This window comes from Piliocolobus tephrosceles, chromosome 7 (genome assembly GCF_002776525.5).
Source record: "Piliocolobus tephrosceles isolate RC106 chromosome 7, ASM277652v3, whole genome shotgun sequence".
Lineage (NCBI taxonomy): Eukaryota > Metazoa > Chordata > Mammalia > Primates > Cercopithecidae > Piliocolobus > Piliocolobus tephrosceles.
Window position 1 is genome coordinate 126,951,271 of NC_045440.1, and position 27,020 is coordinate 126,978,290.

General features: G+C 45.6%; 1 protein-coding gene across 1 annotated transcript; it reads left to right on the forward strand.

The window, feature by feature from the left end:
• The first annotated feature begins 4,879 nt into the window (after nucleotides 1-4,879).
• Nucleotides 4,880-27,020, forward strand: WDYHV1 (WDYHV motif containing 1). The gene is made up of 6 exons (XM_023224386.1): nucleotides 4,880-5,096; nucleotides 13,954-14,053; nucleotides 15,998-16,048; nucleotides 21,496-21,644; nucleotides 22,248-22,372; nucleotides 26,312-27,020. The coding sequence occupies exons 1-6, from the start codon at nucleotides 5,014-5,016 to the stop codon at nucleotides 26,419-26,421; spliced, it is 618 nt and encodes a 205-aa protein (XP_023080154.1). The 5' UTR covers nucleotides 4,880-5,013; the 3' UTR covers nucleotides 26,422-27,020.

Consider the following 27,020-nt stretch of genomic DNA (forward strand, 5'->3'; position numbering starts at 1 on the left):
GGCTGGAGTGCAGTGGCCGGATCTCAGCTCACTGCAACCTCCACCTCCCGGGTTCACGCCATTCTCCTGCCTCAGCCTCCTGAGTAGCTGGGACCACAGGCGCCCGCCACCTCGCCCGGCTAATTTTTTGTATTTTTTTTTTAGTAGAGACAGGGTTTCACCGTGTTAGCCAGGATGGTCTCGATCTCCTGACCTCGTGATCCACCCGTCTCGGCCTCCCAAAGTGCTGGGATTACAGGCTTGAGCCACCGCCCCCGGCCAAGACAGGGTCTTGCTGTGTTGCCTATGTTGGTCTCAAACTGATCTCAAGCGATCCTCCCGCCTTGGTCTCCCAAAGTTCTAGGATTACAGGGGTGAGCCACTACACCCGGCCTATGTAGTTGTTTATTACACAGGGTACTGAGAACTGCAGAACTCTCAGCACAACTTTGTTCCAAATCCCTGCACTAACAGACTTGACCAAACTCTAGCATGGCTTCTAGTAGTATAAGGCTATGTCAGCCTTCTCCCCCAAAATCCCCCATTAAAATGCCTGCCTAAGAAAGCTCAAAGCTGCCAGGAAAATTTACTATTTGTTGTTGCCAGTACCTGATGATAGGCCCCTGACCTCCTTTTCTTAGAGCATTTACTTTAAGGGCTTAGAATTGTAAATATGTATTACTTACAACTCAGAAGTCCTTCTCAAGGACTTAGAGAGCCATTCCTTTGAAATGTAATCATCAGGAAGGATAGGGCCTCTGACTCCCAGTCTCTGTGGGAGGATACAATCCTAACTTAGATAACTGCCAGCTAGCAGACGCGGCTGGCCTAATGGTGTTTACACTGACCAACCCTTCGTAATTTTCACTTCCCTGGCTCTACTGAGTGCCCCCCCAACCAGCTCCTGCCGCACCTCCCCCCACCAGCTCCTCCCTGCTGCCTCAGTCTCCTTTTGAAATGCCCAAATCACCTCTGCACAATTGGAATGGAGCTCAGCTCTTTCCCCTACCGTCAATAGTTGCTGAATAAAAGCTGTTTTTATCGCTTTGACTGATGTTCAACGGCTGTGTTTATCTTTGACAGTACCTATGTTGTGCCAGACACTATGCTAAGTGTTTTGCAGATTATTTAATTTTCACTGCAGCACCCATTAGATAAGCACTCTACTATTATTATCCTCATTTTGCAAAAAAACTGACACTCAGAAATCCTAGTGTTACTTATCCAAGGTCACTCAGGGTAGTAAGTAGCCAAGATAAGATTTGAGTGTGTTTCTGACTCTAGCACTATTTATATTATTTTACCTCTCAGGACCCATGCCCTGGAAGAGCTCATGGCAGAGGTAGAGACATTGAGTTGCTGAGCATGCTACTGCTGTTCAAGACATATGAATAAAAAGTTGTGATAAAACAGGAAAAAAAAAAAAAAGCTGCAGGAAGATGGAAGCCAACAATAAACTCATCCTGGGAAAAGCTGCAAATAAGGCATGCGAAAGAGTACATCAGACAGAGTGTACATACATCTTGTGCAAAGGCTTGGTGTATCAAAGGAAGAATAAGACACTCAGAGACAAGAGTATGGCGGTGGGGGCCGAGGCGGGCGGATCACCTGAGGTCAGGAATTTGAGATCAGCCTGGCCAACATGGTGAAACCCCACCTCTACAAAAAAAAAAATACAAAAAATTAGCTGAGGTGGTCAGGGCGGAGGTTGCAGTGAATCGAGATTGCCCCACTGCACTCCAGCCTGGGCAACAGAGTGAGACTCTATCTCAAAAAAAAAAAAAAAAAAAAAAAAAAAATTATAGGGTATGTGGGAAATAATGAAATCAGATTTTTTAAACCAAAAATAGTTGCTAACATTTATATTATATGCCACCAACTATTCTAAGTGCTCAACTAATCCTCATAATGACCCTATGAGATAGTAGCATTATCATTAACTTCATTTTACAGATGAGGAAACTGAGACACAGAAGAGTGAAGTAACTTTGTCCAAGGTCACCCAACTGGCAAGCTGTAGTGTGATAACCCTACCTTGTTTTAACCTAAGTGACTCTCTCCTAGCAGAGAGAGCCGGACAGACTCCATTTTAGTTTCTTCACTTGCAGTCCCCTTTATCCCCCTTAAGGGAATAACTAGTGCAAGCTGACTCCAAGCACTTCCAGGAATGCACCTGCTGATAAGATATTGGGTCAGGCTGTACCAGCAGCTCCTGGGAATGTGCTCTGTGGAAGGTACTTAAAAGCCCCTGCATTTATCTCTTAGTGATAGTTTAAGCCCCTGCACCTGGAACTGTTTACTTTTTTGTAACTGCTTCTATAACCAATTAATTTTTTTTTAACTTTTTGCCAATTCTGCTTCTGTAAAATTGTTTCAGTTAACCCCCACTCCCCTACTGAGACCACAGTATAAAAGAGAATCTAGCCCTTTCTTCGGGGCCGAGAGAATTTTGAGCATTAGCTGTCTCTTGAGCGTTAGCTGTCTCTGAGTTGCCGGCTAATAAAGGACTCCATAATTTGTCTCAAAGTGTGGCGTTTCTCTATAACTCGCTTGGTTACAACAGTAGAACCTACCCAGCCTGGCTTCAAAGTCCTGTAGTAAGTAGTCTGTGCCCAGTCAGGATAAGAAACTACACAGTAGGTCAAGCAAGGGAAGTTAAATGTAAAGAACTATTAATTATGTTAGCTGCACACGGCGGCACGTGCCTGCAGTCTCAGCTACTCAGGAGGCTCAGACGGGAGGACTGCTTGAGCCCAGGCGTTTGAGGCTGCAGCGAGCTATGATTGTGCCACTGCACTCCAGCCTGGGTGACAGAGGGAGACCCTGTCCACCCCCCCAAAAAATTATTAACTATGATAAAGGCATAACTACAACATATAAGGAAAATCTATTCAGTACCTTACTGTATAGAGGGTAGTTAGGGAGAACACTGGTTTTTGTGTCAAGAGGCTGAATAAAGGTTATTGCCAGGCTAAAACTGCAAGGTTAGGGAGGGACCATGTTCTGAGTCTGGGGCTGGGGCAGACACCACAAGGATGTTCTCACCACCACACCCATCCCACTCACTTTAAATGGAGCATTTAGACCATTTACATTCAATGTTAGTATCGAGTTGTGAGGTGCCATTCCATTTATCATGCTTTGTTGCCTGTGTGCCTTTTTTTTTTGTTTTTGCTTTTTAAATTGTATTTTTGTTTTATAGGTCCTGTGTGATTTATGCTTTAAAGAGGTTCTGTTTTGATGTGTTTCCAGGATTTGTCTCAAGATTTAGAGCTCCTTTGAGCAGTTCTTGTAGTGGTGGCTTAGTAGTGGGGAATTCTCTCACCATTTGTCTGAAAAAGACTGTATCTTTCCTTCCTATATGATGCTTAGTTTTGCTGGATACAAAATTCTTGGCTGGTAATTGTTTTGTTTGAGGAGGTTAAAGATACGGCCCCAATTCCTTCCAGCTTATAGGGCTTCCCACTCTAAAGGAGAAATGTTTACCAGAGTTGCTATATAGCATAGAGGCTATGTGGAAGTTTGAATTAGGAGCTGAGAGGCAATAAAATTGGTAATTGACACAGGAACTGGGCTCAAATTCTTTAGGATTTATTGGCTTTGGGACTCAAGAGATTGGAAAATCAGACTGTGGATGGCTAAAATCAATGTAAACATCTCAGTTTTCATAATGGGAAGTACCCTGATTAGCTAGTTATCCTCATTGCAAATATAAACAATTCAGAAGACTGTAAAGTGTAAAGTCCTTGAAACTGAAAGTCCCTGATATTAATACTATTCATTCACCAGAGATAAATACTATTTTTTTTTTTTTTGATACGGAGTCTCATCCTGTTGCCCAGGCTGGAGTGCAATGGCACTATCTTGGCTCACTGCAACCTCCGCCTCCCGGGTTCAAGCAATTCTCCTGCCTCAGCCTCCCGAGTGTCTGGGACTACAGGCTCGCGCCTCCACGCCCAGCTAATTTTTGTATTTTTAGTAGAGACGGAGTTTCACCATTTTGGCCAGGCTGGTCTCGAACTCCTGACCTCGTGATCCACCCGCCTCGGCCTTCCCAAGTGCTGGGATTACAGGCCTGAGCCACCGCGCCCGGCCCTAAATACTATTTTAACAATATGGTGTCTTTTCTTCCAGACTGCCAGTAAATGAAGAAACACATGATTAACACAAAAAGGATACCATATGGACTCTTTAAACTTTTTTTTTCAAATTTACTATATCAAGGAATTAATATATCTTTTCGAGCCAATAGATACAGGTCTTCCAATTTAAAAGATTAAGTTACAATAGAGTGAGATTTGGGGTGCTATCCCTTTCGGAAAGCGTCCTCGATGCGGTCATACTGGAATTAACCTCCACTACCCTCCTCTTCTCTGGGCTCCCGCGGACTCCAGGCTGAGTGCTGAAGTGTGGATTTTCACACCCAAACCTCTGTTATTTCAGTGTCTCACCTGGCTTCTCCACAGCGCAGAAGCTCAGCCCCAGGTTGGAAGAGCCTCCCAGGGAGATTCACAGCGAAGCGCTATTCAGGGCCCAACTCCAAGCCCAAACCTAGCTCCACCCTAAGCCGCCGCCAAAGACCCCTCTTCTCCCAAACCTCACCGGGGCCCCGCCCCTGACTCCGCCCACCAGAGCCCGAGCCTCCAGTCCTGCCCCACCCCGGGCTCCACCCACCAGCCGGGCTCCGCCTACCCGGAAGCACGCAGTCCTCCTCGTCCCAGGCTCCGCCCACCGGGAGCTCTCGCCGCTCACCCCACCCCGGACCCGCCCACTTCGCTTGGGCTCCACCTTCCCAGGAACTGGCGCCGCTTGTCCGAGCTCCGCCCATTTCGTCCCGGGCTTCCCGCGCCGTGAACTCGTGCTGCCAGCCCCGCCCACCACGCTCCTGGCCCCACCACCCGGAAACTGTCCTGGCCGCCCCGGGCTCCTCCCACCCCGCCCTGAGACCCGCGCGGGCCGCTACACGCCATCTCTTTCCTACGTCTGGTCCAGTCGGTATTCCTCCGGCGCCGGCCCTCGCCGAGCTAGCTGGCCATGGAGGGTGATGGCCCCACTGCCGTCCACTACCAGCCGGCCAGCCCCCCGCGGGACGCCTGTGTCTACAGCAGCTGCTACTGGTGAGGGGGCGCGGGCGCAGCCTCTGGGTCTCCCAGGCTCCCGGGCCGTGAGTCGCAACCAGGCCCCGCCTCTTCCCGGCCCCTCCTCGGGGGCGCTCCCGGCCTCTACCGGCGGGTTCTACAGTTCTGCGGGAGTAGGGAGCGGGAATGACACTCTTGTCTCTTGAGTAGAGCGTGGGCTATTGGATGGGGTTGGGAATTCGTCCGGAATCCTAGGGTGGATAGTGCATTACCTGTGCCTGGCGCTTGTCGGTTGGATTTGCTCAGCAGATCTCTGCTTCGGGGCTAGGAAGGGTGGAGCTCTGAAAACCTTTGGAAGTTACTCTGCTGAAGCATGTGGGGTTTCACACTGAGGCGAAGGTCATTTTAATTTTGGAAGAGAATGGAAGCACAGAGATTTGGGATAACTTCCCAAGGTCACCCAGCTAATAGCAGCCAGGAACCCAGTTCAGGCTCTCTGGCACCAGAAACCATGATCTTAACCATGTTGTCATTATAATAATGGTTACATTCACACAGCACTTGCTATATGCCACGCGTTGTTCTGGGTGGTTTAGGTAAACTAAATCACTGAGTATCACAATAACCCTAAGAGGTAGGTATTGTTATCCCCAGTTTAAAGATGAGAGCACTGAAGCACAGAGGGCTGCAGGTAATTTGCGCACGGCCACGTCGCTTGTGAATGGAGAGGAGTGGGGATTTACAGGCAGAGTCTGGCCCCGGAATCCATGCTCTGCAGCCCTGTCCTAGGCCACCTCTGCAGCTGAAGCACCACCCCTGCCTTGGTCCTTTCTCATTCCCATGCCTACTCTTTCCTGAGTAATGGTTTCTTCCCCAGCTTCTAGTCCTTGCACCGGAAACCTCAGTGCTATCTAAAACTACCCCTCCCCCTTCTGCTTGTCACTAAACCAATGCCACCGAACATTTGTTCGGCCCTGATTGCATGTCAGGCTTAGTAGCAGGTGCTTCCATCGATGTCCATGAGGTAGCTTCTTTTACTATCGTTATCCTCATTTTACTCATAAAAAGAGTGAGCCACAGAGAGGCTGTTGTGTGCCCCCAGATCACACATCGAACAAGTGGTGGTGCTGAAACTGGAACATCTTCGTGATTCTGAAGTTCATGCATCTTAACTACTGCCCTCTTTTTCTGTCCTGCCTCTCTTCTAAATCCCCTTAGTTCTCCTCCCTAATGTCCATTGTTTTATTCATTCATTCAATAAATGTGTATTAGGCACTTGGAGTATGTGGCACACTTCTGGGCACTGGAGATACAGCAGTGAACAGGATCGACAAATTCCCTCATGGATCCCTTGGTTCTTGTGTTTTGATGAGAGAAAAGCAGATAAGGCCCGGTGCGATGGCTCACGCCTGTAATTCCAGCACGTTGGGAGGCTGAGGTGGGCGGATCACTTGAGGCCAGAAGTTTGAGACCAGCCTGGCCAACATGCAGAAAGCCTGCCTCTACTAAAAATACAAAAATTAGCCAGGTGTGGTGGCACACGCCTGTAATCCCAGCTACTCGGGAAGCTGAGGCAGGAGAATTGCTTGAACCTGGGAAGAGGAGGTTCCAGTGAGCCAATGCCACTGCACTCCAGCCTGGGAAACAGAGCAAGACTGCATCTCAAAAAAAAAAAAAAAAGGCAGACAAAAACAAGTAAACCATGTTTGGGTGGTGGTAAGTGCTGTGAGAAAAATAAGATAAAGGATGGTGGCTTATTTTCTATTAGGATATTTTGAGAAGACATTGTTGATAAGGTGATATTTGAACAGAGATCTGAAAAAAGAGGGTGAGAGCTTTGCAACTATTGGAGGATGGTGGTTTAAGCAGGAGAACAGCAGGTCCAAAGGCTCTGAGAAGGAATCGTGCTGTGAGTATGATAGGAACAGTGAGGAGACTGGTACAATTGGAGTATTGGAGTTAGAGCAGTCTTGTAGAAGAATGGTAAGAGATGACCACTCTACCACAGGATTTCTCTGCCTAGGTTCAAGTGACATTTTGAGCATGATAATTCTTTGCTATGGGGGCTGTCCTGTGTATTGCAGGACATGTAGCAGCATCCCTGGCTTCTACCCACTAGATGCTGTTAGCACCCTAGCTCTAGTTGTGACAGCCAAAAATGTCTTCAGACATTGCTAAGTGTCCTGTGGGGGTTGGGGGGCAAAATCGCCTCTTGCTGAGAAACAGTGCTCTACCCTGTCTGAACACTTCAGGTGGGGATACTGCATTACTTTGGCTCCTGCAGCTTTGTGGGTTGTTTTTTTTTTTTTTTTTTTGAGACGGAGTCTCAGTCTATCACCCAGGCTGGAGTGCAGTGGTGCCATCTTGGCTCACTGCAACCTCTGCCTCCCAGGCTCAAGCCATTCTCCTGCCTCAGCCTCCCGAGTAGCTGGGACTACAGGCACCCACCACCATGCCCGTCTCATTTTTGTATTTTTAGTAGAGATGAGGTTTCACTACATTGGCTGGGCTGGTCTCGAACTCCTGACCTCAGGTGATCCACCCGCCTCGGCCCCCCAGAGTTCTGGGATTACAGGCGTGAGTCACCATACCCGGCCATCCTGCAGGTTTTTAAACTTGAAATGAGTGCCTCCTGTCTACTTCTGTTAGCTTCCGTCATGTTAGCTTCCAGATGTTACTTATGCTTCAAGACCCTGCTTAATGATAATAGTGGCAGTCGGTATTTGTTTGGGACTGTGTCGTCGGCAGAGCATTTCTGATTCTGACTTGTTTTGTGTTTTTCGAACAATTGTGGAGTGCCTGCTTTGTGCCAGGGATCCCCGCCATCTGCATGCATCTGTGACCTCAGCTCATCTCTGGGAACCCCTGCAGCATCCCAACCTTTCTGCTACCAAGATGATTAGCTAACAGCTTGGAGCAAATCCACAGCCCGCCCGCCACCCACCCTTCCTTCCTTCCTCCCTCCCTCCCTCCCTCCCTTTTTTTGAATCACTTATGCTTTGTTTAGAGTCTAAAGAACATTTCAGATATTATCCAATCATATATTTTGTTTGGATTTTGATGTAACGATCCACAGCTCTTTTTTCTTTTTTTTTTTTTGAGTCATTTATGCTTTTGTTTAGAGTCTAAAGAACATTTCAGATATTATCCAATCACATATTTTGTTTGAGTTTTGATGTAATAAAATTTTTTTTTTCCCTTCCAACTTTTATTTCAGATTTGGGGTTACATGTGCAGGTTTGTTACATGGGTAAAGTGCATGTCTTGGGGGTTTGGTGTACAAATTGTTTTGTCACCCAGATAGTGAGCATACTACCAGATAGATAGTTTCTGATCCTTACCCTCCTGTCACCCTGTACCCTCAAGTAGGCCCCGTGTCTACTGTTTCCTTCTTTGTGTCCATGTGTACTCAAGGGTTAGCTCCCACTTATAAGCAAGAACATTCAGTGTTTGCTTTTCTGTCCCTGTGTTAATTAACTTGGGATATTGGTCTCCAGCTCCATCCATGTTGCTGCAAATGACATGAGTTTGGTTCTTTGTCATTGCTGTATAGTATTCCATGGTGGATGATATATACCACATTTTTCTTGATCCAGTTCACCATTGATAGGTACCTAGGTTGGTTCTATATCTTTGCTATCATGAATATTTGTCATTGCTGTGTAGTATTCCATGGTGGATGATATATACCACATTTTTCTTGATCCAGTTCACCATTGATAGGTACCTAGGTTGATTCTGTATCTTTGCTATCAGGAATAGTGCTGTGATGAACATATGTGTGCATGTGTCTTTATGGTAGAAGGATTTATATTCCTTTGGGTATATACCCAGTGATGGGATTGCTAGGTCGCATGGTGGTTCTGTTTCGAGTTCTTTGATATATTTCCAAACTGCTTTCCACAGTGGCTGAACTAATTTACATTCCTACCAGAAGTGTATAAGCATCCCCTTTCCTGCACCGCCTTGCCAGAATCTGTTATTTTTTGCCTTTTTTTTTTTTTTTTTTTTTTTAAAGACAGGATCTCACTTTGTCACCTAGGCTTGCAGTGCAGTGGCATGATCATGGCTCACTGTAGCCTCACCTTCCTGGGCTTAAGTGATCGTCTCACCTCAGCCTCCTGAGTAGCTGGGAGTATAGGTATGCGCCACCGCTTTTTTGACTTCTTAAATTATTTTTATTTGTTTATTTTTATTTATTCTTTTTTTTTTGAGACAGATTCTCACTCTGTCGTCAGGCTGGAGTACAGTGGTGCAATCTCAGCTCATTGCAACCTCCGCCTCCAGGGTTCAAGTGGTTCTGCCTCAGCCTCCTGAGTAGCTGGGACTACGGGCACGCACCACCACACCCAGCGAATTTTTGTATTTTTAGTAGAGACGGGGTTTCACCATGTTGGCCAAGATGATCTCGGTCTCTTGACCTCGTGGTCTGCCTGCCTTAGCCTCCCAAAGTGCTGGGATTATAGGCGTGAGCCACCGTGCCCGGCCTATTTATTCATTTTTTTTTGACACAGAATCTCACTCTGTCTCCCAGACTGGAGTGCAGAGGTACAATCATGGCCCATTGCAACCTCGACCTGGTGTCAATCAATCCTCCCACTTCAGTCTCCCAAGTGACTGGGGCTACAGGTGTGCACCACCATGCCCAGCTAGTTTTTATGTTTTTTGTAGAGTGGGGTTGTGCCATGTTGCCCAGGCTGGTCTTGAACTCTTGGGCTCAAGCAATCTTCCTGCCTTGGCCTCCCGAACTGTTGGGATTACAGATGTGAGCTACTGTACCTGGCCTGACTTTAATAATAGCCATTCTGACTGGAGTGAGATGGTATTTCATTGTGGTTTTGATTTGCATTTCTCTAATGACTAGTGCTGTTGAGCATTTCTTCATATGCTTATATGCTTGTTGGCTGTGTGCATGTCTCTCTTTCCTTTTTTTTTTTTGAGATGATGGAGTCTCACTCTGTTGCCCAGGCTGTGGTGCGGTGGCTCGATCTCGGCTCACTGCAACCTCTGCCTCCCGGGTTCAAGTGATTCTCCCAGCTGAGCCTCCAGAGTAGCTGGGATTACAGGCGTGCACCACCATTCCCAGCTAAGTTTTGTATTTTTATTTTTTTTATTTTTATTTTTATATTTTGAGACAGAGTCTCGCTCTGTCGCCCAGGCTGGAGTGCAGTGGCCGGACCTCAGCTCACTGCAAGCTCCGCCTCCTGGGTTTACGCCATTCTCCTGCCTCAGCCTCCCGAGTGGCTGGGACTACAGGCGCTTGCCACCTCGCCCGGCTAGTTTTTTGTATTTTTTTAGTAGAGATGGGATTTCACAGTGTTAGCCAGGATGGTCTCCATCTCCTGACCTCGTGATCCGCCCGTCTCGGCCTCCCAAAGTGCTGGGATTACAGGCTTGAGCCACCACGCCCGGCCAAGTTTTGTATTTTTAATAGAGATGGTGTTTCACCACGTTGGCCAGGCTGGTCTTGAACTCCTGACCTCAAGTGATCCGTGCGCCTTGGCCTCCCAAAGTACTGAGATTATAGGCGTGAGCCACTGTGCCTGTCTGTCTGCTTTTGAGAAGTTTCTGTTCATGTCCTTGGCCTATTTTTTAATGGGATTTTTTTTTTTGCTTGTTTATTTAAGTTCCTTATAGATTCTGGATATTAGACTTTATCAGAGCATAGTTTGCAAATATTTTCTTGCATTCTGTAGGTAGTCTGTTTTTTGTTTTTGTTTCTGTTTTTTTTTTGAGACAGGGTCTCACTCTGTCACCCAGGCTGGAGCACAGTGGCACAATTACAGCTCACTGCAGACTTGACCTCCCAGGGTCAAGTAATCCTCTCACATCAGCCTCCCAAGTAACTGAAACAAGAGATGTGTGCCACCATGCCTGGTTAATTTTTTTTCCTTTTTGTAGAGACAGGGTCTCGCTGTGTTGCCCAGGCTCATCTTGAACTCTTGGGCTCAAGTAGTCTTCCTGCCTGGGCTTCCCAAGGTGCTGGGATTGCAAGCGCAAGCCTCATAGCACCTGGCTGTAGGTTATCTGTTTACTCCATTGATAGTTTTTTTTTTTTTTTTCGTGTGCAGAGCTCTTTAGTTTAATTAGGTCTCACTTGTCAATTTTTGTTTTTGTTGCAATTGCTTTTGGAGTCTTCATCATGAAATCTTTGTCAGGGCCTATGTCTGGAGTTGTATTTCCTAGGTTTTCTTCTAGGGTTTTATAGTTGTAGGTATTACATTTGAGTTTTTAGTCCATCTTGAGTTGATTTTTGTATGTGGTGAAAGGAAGGGGTCAAGTTTCGATCTTCTGCATATGGTTAGTCAGCTATCCCAGCATCACTTATTAAATAGGAAATCCTTTCCCCATTGCTTGTTATTGGACTTTGTTGAAGATCAGATGGCTGTAAATGTAAATATGCAGCTTTATTTCTGGGTTCTCTAACCTGTTCCATTGGTCTATGTGTCTGTTTTTGTACCAGTACCATGCTGTTTTGCTTACTGTAGCCTTCTAGTGTTCACAAAATGTGGCTCAGTCTGTCAAAGCCTAATTTCTTTTTTTTTTTAAATTGGGGCTGGGGGGTGGGGTGGCAGATGGAGTCTTGCTCTGTCACCCAGGCTGGAGTGCAGTACAGTGACACAATCTCGGCTCACTGCAACCTCCATCTCCTGCATTCAAATGATTCTCCTGCCTCAGCTTCCCAACTAGCTGGGACTACAGATGCACACCACCACTTCTGGCTAAATTTTGTATTTGTTGTAGAGATGGGGTTTCACATGTTGGCCATCACATGTTGGCCATGGCTGGTCTTGAACTCTCGACGTCAGGTGATCTACCTGCCTCGGCCTCCCAAAATGTTGGGATTACAGGTGTGAGCCCTCACGCCCGGCCCAAAGCCTAATTTCATCCATGCCATGCTACCTAAAAATGAAGCAAGGCATAAACAGCCCTGAGGATGGTCACCATCTTATGGAAGTAGACACTCTTTCAGTTCGTCGATCTTTTCCTTACCTGTCTCAATGCTCCATAAAACTAGGCTTAAAATACGGCAGTTGGACATATTTTCCTCCCATGGTTTTCTTTTTCTCTAAAATAACTAGGAAACCACAAGGGAAAAGTGATGGTTGTGGTTAAAAAAAAAGAAAAGTTGGGGAGGGGGAGATTGCTACTGATACTGACTACTTCATATGATATGTACTATAGATTAATAAAAATTTACTGACTGGGCCAGGCATGGTGGCTCACCCCTATAATGCCAGCACTTTGGGAGGCTGAGGCATGTGGATCACCTGAGGTCAGGAGTTTGAGACCAATCTGGCCAACATGGTGAAATGCTGTCTCTATTAAAAATACAAAAATTAGCCAGGCGTGGTGGCAGACACCTGTAATCCCAGCTGCTCGGGAGGCTGAGGCAGGATAATCACTTGAACCCAGGAGGCGGAGGTTGCAGTGAGCCGAGATTGTGTCACTGCATTCCAGCCTGGGTGACAGAGCAAGACAGCCTTTAAAAAAAAAAAAAAATTACTGACTGTTTCAACATCACATATGGCATACATATAGTAGATAAAATTTCCTTATTCTAAATGTTCTAAGGCCAGGTTTGAAGAAGACAATTATCTGTCTGGCTTATAGAAGTTTTTGGGGAGTTTACCGCAGATATCTTCAAGAGCCTATAATGTACAAAATACTGTGCTAAGTGCTTGGAGGATATGATGATAAATTAGAGCTTATAGGCCATGAGCAGAGACATACAAATCCATAAATGGCAAGCATCATAGAAGGCCATAAAAGATGCATGCAGAAAAGAAGAGGGAGTCATTAATTTGGAGGGATATGGGAAGAGGTATAGGTTGTAGTTTCTCTTTGTTCATTCCCCTCTAAGGGTGTGGTTAGAGTTAATACAAAGGGGCCAGGCGAGATGGTTCTCGCCTGTAATCCAGGCACTTTGGGAGGCCAAGGCAGGCAGATCACCTGACGTCAGGAGTTTAAGACCTCTGGTCACCTGAGGTCGGGAGTTCAAGACCAGCCTGGCCAACATGATGAACCCCTGTCTTTATTCAAAATACAAAAATTAGCTAGGCATGGTGGCACAAGCCTGTAATCCCAGCCAATTGGAAGGTTGAGGCATGAGAATCGCTTGAGCCTGGGAGGCAGAGGTTGCAGTGAGCTGAGATCGCACCACTGCAATCCAGCCTGGGTGACACAGTGAGACTTCATCTAAAAAAAAAAACCGCATAAAAATAAAATCACAAAAGTAGCCAGGCGTAGGAGCATGCACCTATAATCCCAGTTACTCAGGAGGCTGAGGCAATCTTGGCTCACTGCAACTTCTGCCTCCCAGGTTCAAGCAATTCTTCTGCCATAGCCTCCCAAGTAGCTGGGATTATAGGCACCCACCACCACGCCTGGCTAATTTTAGTATTTTTAGTAGAGACGGGGTTTCGCCATATTGGTCAGGCTGGTCTCTTGGCCAGACTGGTCTTGAACTCCTGATCTTGTGATCCGCCTGCCTTGGCCTCCCAAAGTGCTGGAATTACCGGCCCGAGCCACCATGCCCGGACTCTGTCAAAGGTTCTTACCTTGTAAGTGACTGAGTTAGAATTTCAGCTGTATCTCAAGTTGCTGGACCTAAAACTCATAGAATATTGACATTTTATCAGTTATAAAATGCCTCCATGTATAAGCACTGCTGGGGAAGGTAATCACCTCTATGTGGAGAGGGGTATACACACAGTATAGGTTGAATACCAGCTTGTTGGGATGTTTTAGAGGAGATTCAGATGTTAGCTAGTTGTTGGATGGCATGGTGTTTAAGGTCTTTTCCAACTTTTTGATGTCATCATCAGTATTTTGTTCAAATTTAAAAGACACATAGATGTTCTCTAATCTTGATTAAACAATTATTTTATTTCAGTGAAGAAAATATTTGGAAGCTCTGTGAATACATCAAAAACCATGACCAGTATCCTTTAGAAGAATGTTATGCTGTCTTCATATCTAATGAGAGGAAGATGGTAAGTTGATGAGTGAGTGCAGGAAGAAAACAAGATTTAGCGTGACGTTAGAAGCTAAATTAAATTAACAAAAAGAAGCAAAATATGGCATGGGTGTAGTACTCTTCTGAAATGTGCTTTATCAAATACAGCAACATTTAAAAGTTTTCTTTTGAATGAGATTTTTTTCCTTACAAGGCATGATTGAGTTAGAAGAGTTGCCCAAGCTGGAGTGCAGTGGTGCAATTCTTGGCTCATTGCAACCTCCACTTCCCGGGTTCATCTCCTGCCTCAGCCTCCCGAGTAGCTGGGACTACAGGCATGTGCCACCACACCTGGCTAATTTTTGTATTTTTTAGTAGAGCTGGGGTTTTGCTATGTTGGCCAGGCTGGTCTTGAACTCCTGGCCTCAAGTGATCCTCTCGCCTTGGTCCCCCAAAGTGCTGGGAGTACAGGCATGAGCCACCATGCCCAGCTTAGTCCCTTATTTTAGGTAAGGAAATTTGTGATGGTCTACACAGATTAAGTCCCTTTTCTTTAGGCATTAATGTAGACCTGGTTTTTTGTTGTTGTTGTTGTTGTTTGTCTTTTATTTTCTTTTTTGATACGGAGTCTCGCTCTATTGCCCAGGCTACACCACAATGGCACGATCTTGGCTCACTGCAACCTCTGTCTCCCAGGTTCAAGGGATTCTTGTGCCTCAGGCTCCCGAGTAGCTGGGACTATGGGTGCCCACCACCATGCCCGGCTAATTTTGTATTTTCAGTAGAGACAGGCTTTCTCCATGTTGGTCAGTCTGGTCTCCAACTCCTGACCTCAGGTGACCTGCCTGCCTTGGCCTCCCAAAGTGCTGGGATTACAGGCGTGAGCCACTGTGCCTGGCCATTTTTTTTTTCTTTTTTTAAATTCAAGATGGAAGATGTAGACTTTTAAAAAATTGCTTAGATATGCATACTCTCAGTTTAAGTAAGGATTTGTCTCTGGAGTTTAAATAGAACTACAGTCAACTTATATGAGGAATTAGAAAAAGGAAGCCCTTCGTATTTTGTAAAACACGTTTGCAGGCATCATCTCATTTGATCCCAGTGGAAGCCCTGTGAAAGCAGGAAAGGTTTGGACAACTTTCTTCATTTTATAGATGAGGAAATTAAGACTTAGGGTGGCCCTATGAATAATTAAATGAGAAAGCAAGACTTGATACCTGCAAGGACTTCTGATTCCTAGTTCGGATCCCTTTTCATTCTCCAAAGACCATCATACAATAACTTGTGCTCTTGAGAGCTTTCATTCTTGGGGATACTTAGAAGGATTTAGATTTCTTCCTCGTCACTCATTCCTTCACCTTGATTTTTGCATGCTTAAAAATATTTTATTTCTCATGTATGTATTGCTTTAAAGAATTTAGTAGTAGCCAGGTACAGTGACATGTGCCCGTAGTCCCAGCTACTTGTGAGGCGGCTGAGGTGGGCAGATCACTGGAAGCCAAGAGTTCAAGGCTGCAGTATACTATGATGGCACCTGTGAGTAGCCATTGCACTCCAGCCAGGGCAGCATCGCAAGATCCCATCTTGGCCGGGTGCGGTGGCTCACGCCTGTGATCCCAGCACTTTGGGAGGCTGAGGCGGGCAGATCACTTGAGATCAGGAGTTCGAGACCAGCCTGGCCAACGTGGTGAAACCCTGTGTCTATCAAAAAAATATATAAAAAATTAGCCGGCTGTGGTGGTACACACCTGTAATCCCAGCTACTTGGGAAACTGAGGCAGGAGAATCGCTTGAACCCGGGAGGCAGAGGTTGCAGTGAGCCCAGATTGTGCCACTGTACTCCAGCCTGGGCAACAGAGCAAGACTCTATCTCCAAAAAAAAAACAAAACAAAACTCCTGTCTCAAAAACCAAAACGGGGAAAATAATTTAGTAGTGGTTTAACTGAAGGTATGGCTTATGAAATGTATTGTATTTTGTAGATACCTATCTGGAAACAACAGGCGAGACCTGGAGATGGACCTGTGATCTGGGTAAGACAGTTAATACAGAGAATATTGATGCATCGTGACTTGTAACCCCTTAGTGTTCTGTATGTTTTGGTAAAGCATAAGTGACCTAAGCAGTAGATAAAGGCTGTGATAATTATTAATAAATTGACCTTTTGAGAATAGATGCTATTTGGTCTAAGGTAGAAACACTGTAGGCATATATTCTTTTAACTTTTTGTTTTGAAATTGTTATAGGAATGATTTTAAATGGTGGATATATTTGTGATCTCCTAGATTCTTACCATTTAGCACAGGAAGGAACTTTGGCTACACATTAGAATTATCTGGAGACTGTTAAAAATGTAGTTTTTGGCTGGGCACGGTGGCTCATGCCTGTAATCTCAGCAGTTTGGGAGGCCAAGGCAGACGGATCACTTGAGGCCAGGAGTTCAAGACCAGCCTGGCCAACATGGCGAAACCCCATCTCTAATAAAAATACAAATACTAGGCCAGGCGCAGTGGTTCACGCCTATAATCCCAGCACTTTGAGAGGCTGAGGCAGGTGGATCACTTGAGGCCAGGAGTTTGAGGCCAGTCTGGCCAACATGGCAAAACTCCATCTCTATTAAAAAAAATACGAAGATTAGCTGAGCGTGGTGGCATGCACCTGTAGTCCCAGCTACTTGGCAGGTTGAGGCAGGAGAATTGCTTGAACCCGGGAGGTGGAGGCTGCAGTGAGCTGAGATTGCGCCACTGCACTCCAGCTTGGGTGACAGAGAGCGACCCTGTCTCAATAAATAAATAAATAGTGTAGTTTTCTGATTTAGTAAATCTAGAGAGGAGTTCAGGAGTTCGTGTTCTTGATGAACTCCTAGGTGAACATGACTGGCATTTGAAAAATACAGATCTACTCCCACCCCTTTATTTTTCAGGGAAGAAATAAACACAGAAGAGCAAAGTGAGTAGCTCAGAGTCGCATGGTCAGTGGCAGAACTGGGTCTCAGACCTGGGTCCTTTTTAGTACATATCTACGTGTCACCTTAACCCGTTCCCCTAAAGAATGGAGGCCAGGGTTGGGCATGGTGGCTCATGCCTATAATCCCAGAACTTTGGGAGGCTGAGGTGGGTGGATCACCTGAGGTCGGGAGTTCGAGACCAGCCTGGTTAACATGGTAAAACCCCGTCTCTACTAAAAATACAAAAATTAGCTGGGTGTGATGGCGTGTGCCTCTAATTCCAGCTACTCAGGAGGATGAGGCAGGAGAATCGCTTGAACCTGGAAGTCAGAGGTTGCAGTGAGCCGAGGTCGTGCCATTGCTCTCCAGCCTGGGCAAAAAGAATGAAACTCTATCTCTAAAAAAAGAAAAAAAAATTGGAGTTTTTATGCTAATAAACAGGAAAACAAAGTGAAAGTAAAACGATACTGATGAAATGTAACGAACTCCTAGTTTCTGGGTATTTATTTAAAATTATGTATCATTTGATTGGCTTCACTCATTTATTTAGCAAGTATATATTGAGTGTGTTTTATATGCCAGGCTAAAAACAGATGAAAACCCCTGGCCTCACAGAGCTGACGTTCTCAGTTCCCTTGCCAGCAGGTGATCTTGCATGAAAGCTGCTCTTGCATGAAAGCCCAAGCCCCTCAGCTCTGAGGTTAGGAGTGCGGGCTCTGGAGTCAGGCATACTGGGTTTAAGTCCCAGGCCTCTCATTGGTCAGCTGTGGTATCCGGATAGGTTATTCACCCTCTCTCTCCAGTGTCTTCCCCCTGGTCAGTGGGGTCATGAGGCTTAAATGAGATAATGCACAGGAAGCATCTTCCTGATGTCTGCTACTGGTATTCAGGAAGTGTTGGCAGTTACTGTTAGCAGTGGTACCAAGTCCCTGTTATAGACAGTCTGTGTGCACGAGAAGTCATCCCTGTTGCTGAACAGCTTAGCTGATTTTGAGTGGTGGTCTCACTCCCCATCCTCGGGAAACTTGGAGGGGAAGGACCTGTAGCCATGTCGCCCTTACACATCTCATAGCAGCTCAAGGTAGGGAACCTGTTGCAAGAAGTCTCCCCACACCCTCTGGCAGGTTTTTCTTTGTTTTGCTGCTGTCCTGTTGTAGGGCATGGGTAGGCCTCACTGAGTGAGTAGAGACACCAATGAGTAGTAGTGAGTACAGTCCAAGAACACTAAATCGTGAACCCCTTTCTAGATTTACTAAATCAGAAAACTACATTGTTAACACAGTCTCTGGATAATTCTAATGTGTACCCAGACTAAATATTGCCAAAGTCCCTTCCTATGCTAAACAGATAAAAGTCTATGACATCACAAATGTATCTACCACCTTAGCCATTTAAAATCATTCCTATAATAATTTCAGGTCAGGCGTGGTGGCTTACACTTGTAATCCCAGCACTTTGGGAGGCCGAGGCAGGCAGATCAACTGAGGTCAGAAGTTCGAGACCAGCCTGATCAACATGGTGAAACCCCATCTCTATTAAAAATACAAAAATCAGCCAGGTGTGGTGGCGGGTGCTTGTAGTCCCAGCTACTTGGGTGCCCGAGGCAGGAGAATTGCTTGAACCTGGGAGGCAGAGGTTACAGTGGGCTGAGATTGCACCACTGCACTCCATCCTGGGCGATACAGTGAGACTTCATCTCAAAAAAAATCATTCCTATAATACTTTCTTTTTAAAAATTTTATTTATGTATTTATTTTTTTGAGGCGGAGTCTCTGTCACCCAGGCTGGAATGCAGTGGTGTGATCTCGGCTCACTGCAACCTCTGCCCCCCAAGATTTAAGCAATTCCCCTGCCTCAGCCTCCCGAGTCACTGGAATTACAGGCGTGTGCCACCATACCTGGCTAAGTTTTTAATTTTTTTTTTTTTTTTTTGAGATGGAATCTCGCTCTGTCGCCCAGGCTGGAGTGCAGTGGCCGGATCTCAACTCATTGCAAGCTCCGCCTCCCGGGTTTACGCCATTCTCCTGCCTCAGCCTCCGGAGTAGCTGAGACTACAGGCGCCCGCCACCTCGCCCGGCTAGTTTTTTGTATTTTTTAGTAGAGACGGGGTTTCACCGTGTTAGCCAGGATGGTCTCGATCTCCTGACCTCGTGATCCGCCCATCTCGGCCTCCCAAAGTGCTGGGATTACAGGCTTGAGCCACCGCGCCCGGCCTTAAGTTTTTAATTTTTAGTAGAGATGGAGTTTCACCATGTTGGCCAGGCTGGTCTCAAACTCCTGACCTCAAGTGATCTGCCCACCTTGGCCTCCCAAAGTGCTGGGATTACAGGCATGAGCCACTGTGCCCGTCCTCCTATAACAATTTCAAAACAAAAAGTTAAAAGAAAATATGCCTATAGTGCTTCTTAGACCAGATAACATGGAGCAGATGGTGGCATCTGTAGGTGACATCCCTGCTTCTAGCACAGTCAGTCTTTTCCTGGCAGCTGGGCAGACACTGAACCAGCTCAGAGAGTGAGGCTGCTGCTCAAGCCTGCATTCCTTGGCTCCTCATCTGTGCCGTGAAGGCAATTTTGGGCCAACGCTTTTCCTTTGCAGTCCCTCAGCTGCCTAGTGTATAGGAATGTGGATCAGAACTTACCAGAAAGTTGTAAATAGTCACTGTTTATGCCTTTTCACAAGTTGTACCTTCTTTCTGGAAAGCTGTCCCCATCAGGCAAGATTCTGCAATGGGGTCCTTTCCTCTGTGAAACTCTCCTTGGCCATTGGGCTCCTGTCCTCTTCCTTTCTTGGTTGGCTTTAATTTTTTATTTTTATTTATTTATTTGTTTTTGAGACAGACTCTTTGCTCTGTTGCCCAGGGTGGAGTGCAGTGGCATGATCTCAGCTCAGTGCAACCTCCGTCTCCTGGGTTCAAGCGATTCTTGTGCCTCAGCCTCCCGAGTAGCTGGGGCTACAGGTGCACACCACCACGCCTGGCTCATTTTTGTATTTTTAGTAGAGACGGGGTTTCACCATGTTGGCCAGGCTGGTCTCGAACTCCTGACCTCATGTGATCCACCTGCCTTGGCCTCCCAAAGTGATGGGATTATAGGCGTGAGCCACCATGCTCAGCCTTTGGTTGTCTTTTAAAAGGGTTGACCATTTACACACTAAGGCTTCTAGCAGCACTGTGAGGTAGACCAAGCTTGTCTAACCTGCAGCCTGTGGGCTGCATGTGGCCCAAGACAGCTTTAAATGCAGCCCAACACAAATTTGTAAACTTTCTTAAAACAGTATGAAATTTTTTTGTGTGTGTTTTTTTTTTTAAGCTTATCAGCTATCATTAGCGTATTTTATGTGTGGCCCAAGACAATTCTTCCAGTGTGGCCCAGGGAAGCCAAAAGATTGGACACCCTTGAGTTAGTCACTCCGGTTATCCCCATTTTATAAAAGAGGAGACTGAGGCTGCCGAGGGGAGGGGCTGAGATTGGAACCAGGCGCTTACCTGCTTGCTCCTGCCTGCGTTGCTCTCCGCCTCGGATGTTCTCTATTCTCTACAGTGTCCTGCAGCAGTTTACCTGGTTCCCACTCACTTCTCTGGGAACTTCTTGAGGGTGAGAACTTACCTTTTCATCTTTGCATCTGCAGTGCAGCAGCATAGTCTTTCACATAGAATAGAGAGTGTGCGGTTCAAAAAAACTGATATGGGCCTGGGCACAGTGGCTCACACCCATAATCCCAGCACTTTGGGAGGCAGAGACAGGCAGATCACTTGAGGCCAGCCTGGTCAACATGGTGAAACCCCATCTCTACTAAAAATACAAAAAATTAGATGGGCATGGTGGCGGGCATCTGTAGTCCCAGCTACTCAGGTAGCTGAGGCAGGAGAACCGCTTGAACCCAGGAGGTGAAGGTTGCAGTGAGCTGAGATCATGCCACTGCACTCCAGCCTGGGTGATAGAGCAAGACTCTGTCTCAGTAAAAAAAAAAAAAAAATAGGTGGAGCTGGGTGCAGTGGCTCATGCCTGTAATCCCAGCACTTTTGGATGCTGAGGCGGGTGGATCACCTGAGGTCAGGGATTCAAGACCAGCCTGCCCAGCATGATGAAACCCCATCTCTACTAAAAATACAAAAAATTAGCTGAGTATGGTGTTGCTCACTTATAATCCCAGCTACTCAGGAGGCTGAGGCTGGAGAATTGCTTGAACCCGGCAGGTGGAGGTTGCAGTGAGCTGAGATCGTGCCATTGCACTCCAGCCTGGATGACAGAGTAAGACTCCATCTCAAAAAAAAAGTTTCCTAAAGGTAAAATTGCAGGTTCAGAGGATATGCATTTAATGACTATGAACATTTCCATTATTTATTTAACCATTTCCCTATCTGTAGACATTTAATGTTTTCAGGGTATTGTGTTTGCTTTATTTTATTTTACTATTATAAGGAGGGCTGTAGCAGTCTTACATACTTTTTAGTGATAATGTATGTGCCTGAATACTGGGATTTCATCATTATGAAGTAACTTGGTTAACTTTAGCAACTTTTACTTCTAGGATTACCATGTTGTTTTGCTTCATGTTTCAAGTGGAGGACAGAGCTTCATTTATGATCTCGATACTGTCTTGCCATTTCCCTGCCCCTTTGACGCTTATGTAGAAGATGCCTTTAAGTCTGATGATGACATTCACCCACAGTTTAGGAGGTGAGGACATTCAGGATGGATTTCCTTCTTTTCTGAAGTAAGACTTTGACGGTTCCACAGAGGTTCTTTTTTTTGACACTTGTAAAGATCTCGTCTGGCTGGCATCACCATTGAGTTGATGTTTAAGAATCATATATTTGCAACACAGGAGATTCAACATGTTTTAAAACTTTAAAAGTTATCTATCATATAAAAGGTTGGCATTCTTTTAAAATTTTGTGTGTTGAGATCCCACACATTTAATTTCAAGCAGGTTGGGGATTTTTCTTATACTCTTTTTGTTTGGGGATTTGTGGGGATACCTGGTGTCACCATTTAGAGGGCTGTGAAGGCAGCATCAGAAAATCATGCCCGTTGCCCTTGATACACAAATTGAGTAAATCAAGGCAACCAGACATGTTTTTGTGCCTTTGTCTTTCTGTTTCGGGTTTTAGTTGATCATTTCCTATGCTTCTCTAATAGGTAGTAAAGTTGCCTGTGTTACTAACCATACAGAAATGCATGAGTAGTTTTATGCATGTCATAGGAAATGAGTCCATATAAAAATTTAGAATTTCAAACGTGACACCTCCCTAATGTGAGTGTATATTGATTTGTCTGCAGGAAATTTAGAGTGATCCGTGCAGATTCATATTTGAAGAACTTTGCTTCTGACCGATCTCACATGAAAGACTCCAGTGGGAACTGGAGAGAGCCTCCGCCGCCGTATCCCTGCATTGAGACTGGAGGTAAGCCAGGATGCCTTCTCAAAGGGGATTCTGATTGATCATGTACACATCAGCATTTTTCCTTAACGGAGGACAGAAGTCAGGTCATTCTTTGAATAAAACTCCATGAATGAATCCCAGCACTTTGGGAGGCCAAGGCAGGCGGATATGAGGTCAGGAGATTGAGACCATCCTGGCTAACACGGTGAAACCCTGTCTTTACTGAAAATACAAAAAATTAGCCGGGCGAGGTGGCGGGCGCCTGTAGTCCCAGCTACTTGGGAGGCTGAGGCAGGAGTATGGCATGAACCCGGGAGGCGGAGCTTGCAGTAAGCCAGGATTGGGCCACTGCATTCCAGCATGGGCGACAGAGTGAGACTCCGTCTCAAAAAAAAGAAAAGAAAAAAAACTCCATAAATAAGGAGGTCATAGGAAATACTACTTCTGTGTGCGTGTTAGATTCAGAAATCAAGGCACAGGGAATAGGACTGGAAGGCATAAGAACTTGTGGGAGATAAAGGGTGTTAAGGATCAGAAGCATGGCACCTGCAAACTGCTGGATTCTTGGATGTAGCGACTGTGGGGACACTGAACATCAGGAGACTTGCATGCTTGTGTCATTTAACAGCGGGACTAGTAGCACCTTGCCATGTTAGGGTTTTGTGCTATGGTGAAAGAAATCCCCATTGCATCCTTATGATGTGTGAAATGTCACTTTGGCTATATAATAAAATCTGCATTAGAGGGAGGTGAGCGCTAGCAGGTTTTATTGTACCACTTATCTCATTTATGTGCTTTTAGGTATCAGTCCAGTTGATAATTTCCTGACATTTAAGAAGATAAAGGTTCCTTCACCCTATTACTATTGTTTGGCATTCATGAGTTTGAAGCATTATTTATGTTTGTAAGTAATTCTCAACAGTCCCACTTAGGGGTGAGATCATCCCAACACCTAGAAAATACAGTCTGTGTGAAAGTGCTCTGTGAGCTCTGCAGCATGTCAGAAAAATAGGGCAGTAGTGTTAGTACTTCAACAAAGGTCTGAGCGCGGTGGCTCATGCCTGTAATCCCAGCACTTTGGGAGGCTGAGGTGGGTGGATCACCTGAGGTCAGGAGTTCGAGACCAGGCTGACCAATGTGGTGAAACCCTGTCTTCACTAAAAATACAAAAATTAGCTGGGCATGGTGGTTTGTGCCTGTAGTCCCAGCTCCTTGGGAGACTGAGACAGGAGAATCACTTGAACCAGGAGGCGGAGGTTTCTGTGCGCCAAGATTGTACCGCTGCACTCCAGCCTGAGTGACGAGAGTGAGATTCTGTCTAAAAAAAGAAAAGAAAAAGAAAAAAATACTTTAACAAGGAAGAAAGTAAAAAATACATTTGGCATATTTGAGGGGACTAAGAGTTCAAACTTTGATTTTTGAGGCTCCCTATGTAAAGCTCTTATAATTTAAAAAATTTATATTGGAATTGCTTGTTGGTATACAGAGCTGCTTCCTGGCCTCAGTGTGAGAACTGGGGAAGCTTCCTGGTAAGGAGAGGGCTTGAGGGGTCGACCTTAGCATCTCCGGCAACCTGCTCTACAGGGCCTGGTCTGGGCACAGTGTGCCTTTAGCAGCTACCTGTTTCCCCTCGAGATGTGAGCACCTAAGACAGAGCCTAATGCATAGCAGGCATTTAGTGGACCCCTTGTCAGCCCTGGTCCGACTGGGGCAATTCCTTTGGTTTTCATGACTACTACTCATTGGATGCTATTTTGTGCTGGGCTTTTGCCAGCCCAATTACTATATGGGCTGCCGAGGTGAGCACTGCCAGCAGCCCAATTTTCTTTCTTTCTTTCTTTTTTTTTTTTTTGAGACTCTGTCACCCAGGCTGGAGTGCAGTGGCACGATCCTAGCTCACTGCAACCTCCACCTCCTGAGTTCAAGCAGTTTTCATGCCTCAGCCTCTGGATTAGCTGGGATTACAGGCATGCACCATCACACCTAGCTAGTTTTATTTATTTATTTATTTATTTATTTATTTATTTGTTTGTTTGTTTGTTTGTTTGAGACGGAGTCTCTGGTGTGATCTCTGCTTACTGCAAGCTCCACCTCCCGGGTTCATGCCATTCTCCTGCCTCAGGCTCCTAAGTAGCTGGGACTACAGGCGCCCGCCACCACGCCCAGCTAATTTTTTTTTGTTGCATTTTTAGTAGAGATGCGGTTTCACCATGTTAGCCAGGATGGTCTCCATCTCCTGACCTTGTGATCCACCCACCTCGGCCTCTCAAACTGCTGGGATTACAGGCATGAGCTACCCTGCCCGGCCTCATCTGGCCAGTTTTTATGTTTTTAGTAGACAAGAGGTTTTGCCATGTGGGCCAGGCTGGTCTTGAACTCCTGGCCTCAGGTGATCCTTCCGCCTTGGCCTCCCAAAGTGCTGGGATTATAGGGGTGAGCCACTGTGTCCGGCCCACATTAACTAAAAATTAGCCAGGCGTGGTGGTACACATCTGTAATTCCTGCTACTCAGGAGGTTGAGGCAGGATAATCACTTGAATTTGGGAGGTGGAGGTTGCAATGAGCCGAGATGGCACCACTGCACTCTAGCCTGGGTGACAGAGGGAGACTCTGTGTCAAAAAAAAAAAAAAAAAAAAGAAAACCGACATGAAATTAATGCATGTTTTAGATACATGCATTATTAGCTATGTTGGATTTAGTTATGGAATTGACTTTTTTTTTTTTAATCAAGATAGGGTCTCAGTATATTGCTCCTACCTTGGCCTCCCAAAATACTGAGATTACTGGCATGAGCCACCACGCTGGCCAGGATGAACTCCTTTTTTTTTTGGAGACAGAGTCTCACTCTGTTGCCCAGGCTGGAGTACAGTGGTGCAATCTTGGCTCACTACAACCTCTCCCTCCCGGGTTCAAGCGATTCTCCTGCCTCAGCCTCCCAAGTAGCTCGGATTATAGGCACCCACTACCACACCCGGCTAAATTTTGTACTGTTAGTAGAGATGGGATTTCACCACATTGACCAGGCTGGTCTCGAACTCGTGACCTCAAGTGATCCACCTTTCTCAGTTTCCCCTAGTGCTGAGATTGTAAGTGTGAGCCACCAAGCCTGGCTGCTTTTAATCTTTTTGAGTAAAGGTTCACAGTAGGCTTTCTTTCTTTTTTTTTTTTTTTTGAGACAAAGCCTTGCTTTGTTGCCCAGGCTGGAGTGAAGTGGCATGATCTTGGCTCATTATACCCTCCAACTCCCAGGTTCAAGCAATTCTCCTGTCTCAGCCTCCCAAGTAGCTGGGATTAGAGAGGCGTGCCACCATACCCAGCTAATTTTTGTATTTTTAGTAGAGATGGGGTTTCACCATGTTGACCAGGCTGTTCTCTAACTTCTGACCTCAAGTGATCTGCCTACCTCGGCCCCCCAAAGTGCTGGGATTACAGGTGTGAGCCACCGTGCTCGGCTCAGAGCAGCCTTTCATCGAGGGCTAATTTAGCCCCTCTACTCTGACATGACCCTTTTGAGGACTCCACTGAATGCCGCATCTTAAGAGTTCTCTCCACTCTGGCTGGTGGTGACATGAATTATTTCTAGCCCTGTGGAAGTTCTGGGGATTATTAGACCCACTCCTTCCTTTTGCTTCTTTCCCTGGCCTCTTGAAGTTTTGTTCCGTAGAAGAGAAGATCAGTACTTAGCCAAAGACCCAGGGGGTCCCCTCTGCTGATCTCTGGAGCTCTGACTCTCTGTGTAGTCCCCTCTTCACTGACATTCTGTTTCCCTCAGTTTGGGTGTGTTTGTTTTGTCATGATTGGATTGAAGTTATACATTCAAGGCAAGAAAACTACAGAGGTGACATTGAGCCCTTATCTATTTGACTAATTTTACCTACTTTTGGTCTTCTGCATTGTTTTATTGCTGTTAAACCAAAATTGTGTTTTCAGTGGACATTTTTTTTTCATATTTTTTTTAGATTCCAAAATGAACCTGAACGATTTCATCAGTATGGATCCCGAGGTAGGATGGGGCGCTGTCTACACACTATCCGAATTTACACATCGGTTTGGCAGTAAAAACTGCTAAACTTGGCCTCAAGATGTGGAACTGTGGAGAAATTTTAGGACATGAACAAGCTATCCCTTCATCGAGGACAGCAAACACTATGGTACAGTTGGCTTGGAATTATGTCTTTCTCTTTTAATTTGATTGAGTGGAAATCTGAGTGAATACAAATATAAATAACAACATAAAAACTTTTGATATGTAAAATTGAAACTTGATATAGTGTGTACTTGCTAAGATATTCCTGTGGCTCATTTGTTAAAACACGAGGACTTAAGCCAGTAATCATTTTTGTTCAGATAGAGGTGTGGAGGTGGAGCCAGCCCCTCATGTCTGTTCTGGATGTTTTATGTCTCTCCAGCTACATTGTAAGCTCCTTGAGGGCAGGGCCATGGCCCATTGCTCTGTGAATCTCAAATGCCCATAAAAGGTGCCCATAAAATGTTTTCTTGAACATTTCAATGTGCTGTTGTTTGGAAAGGGGTAATATTGTGAGCTGAATCAGCAATAAGTATTAGTCTTTTTGGACTATGGTATTGTTAAAAAGATTGCAGCCCTCTCAGGTTTGAGTGTTACTTGGTTTATTTATTTATGACTTTAAATAAAATTGATTTAACATT

Bases quoted from the DNA above. Each gene is read 5' to 3' on its own strand.
- WDYHV1 (XM_023224386.1), top strand. From the start codon at position 5,014: ATGGAGGGTGATGGCCCCACTGCCGTCCACTACCAGCCGGCCAGCCCC. The intron at 14,054-15,997 runs GTAAGTTGATGA...TGTATTTTGTAG, and splicing joins TATCTAATGAGAGGAAGATG to ATACCTATCTGGAAACAACA. The intron at 22,373-26,311 runs GTAAGCCAGGAT...TATTTTTTTTAG, and splicing joins TCCCTGCATTGAGACTGGAG to ATTCCAAAATGAACCTGAAC.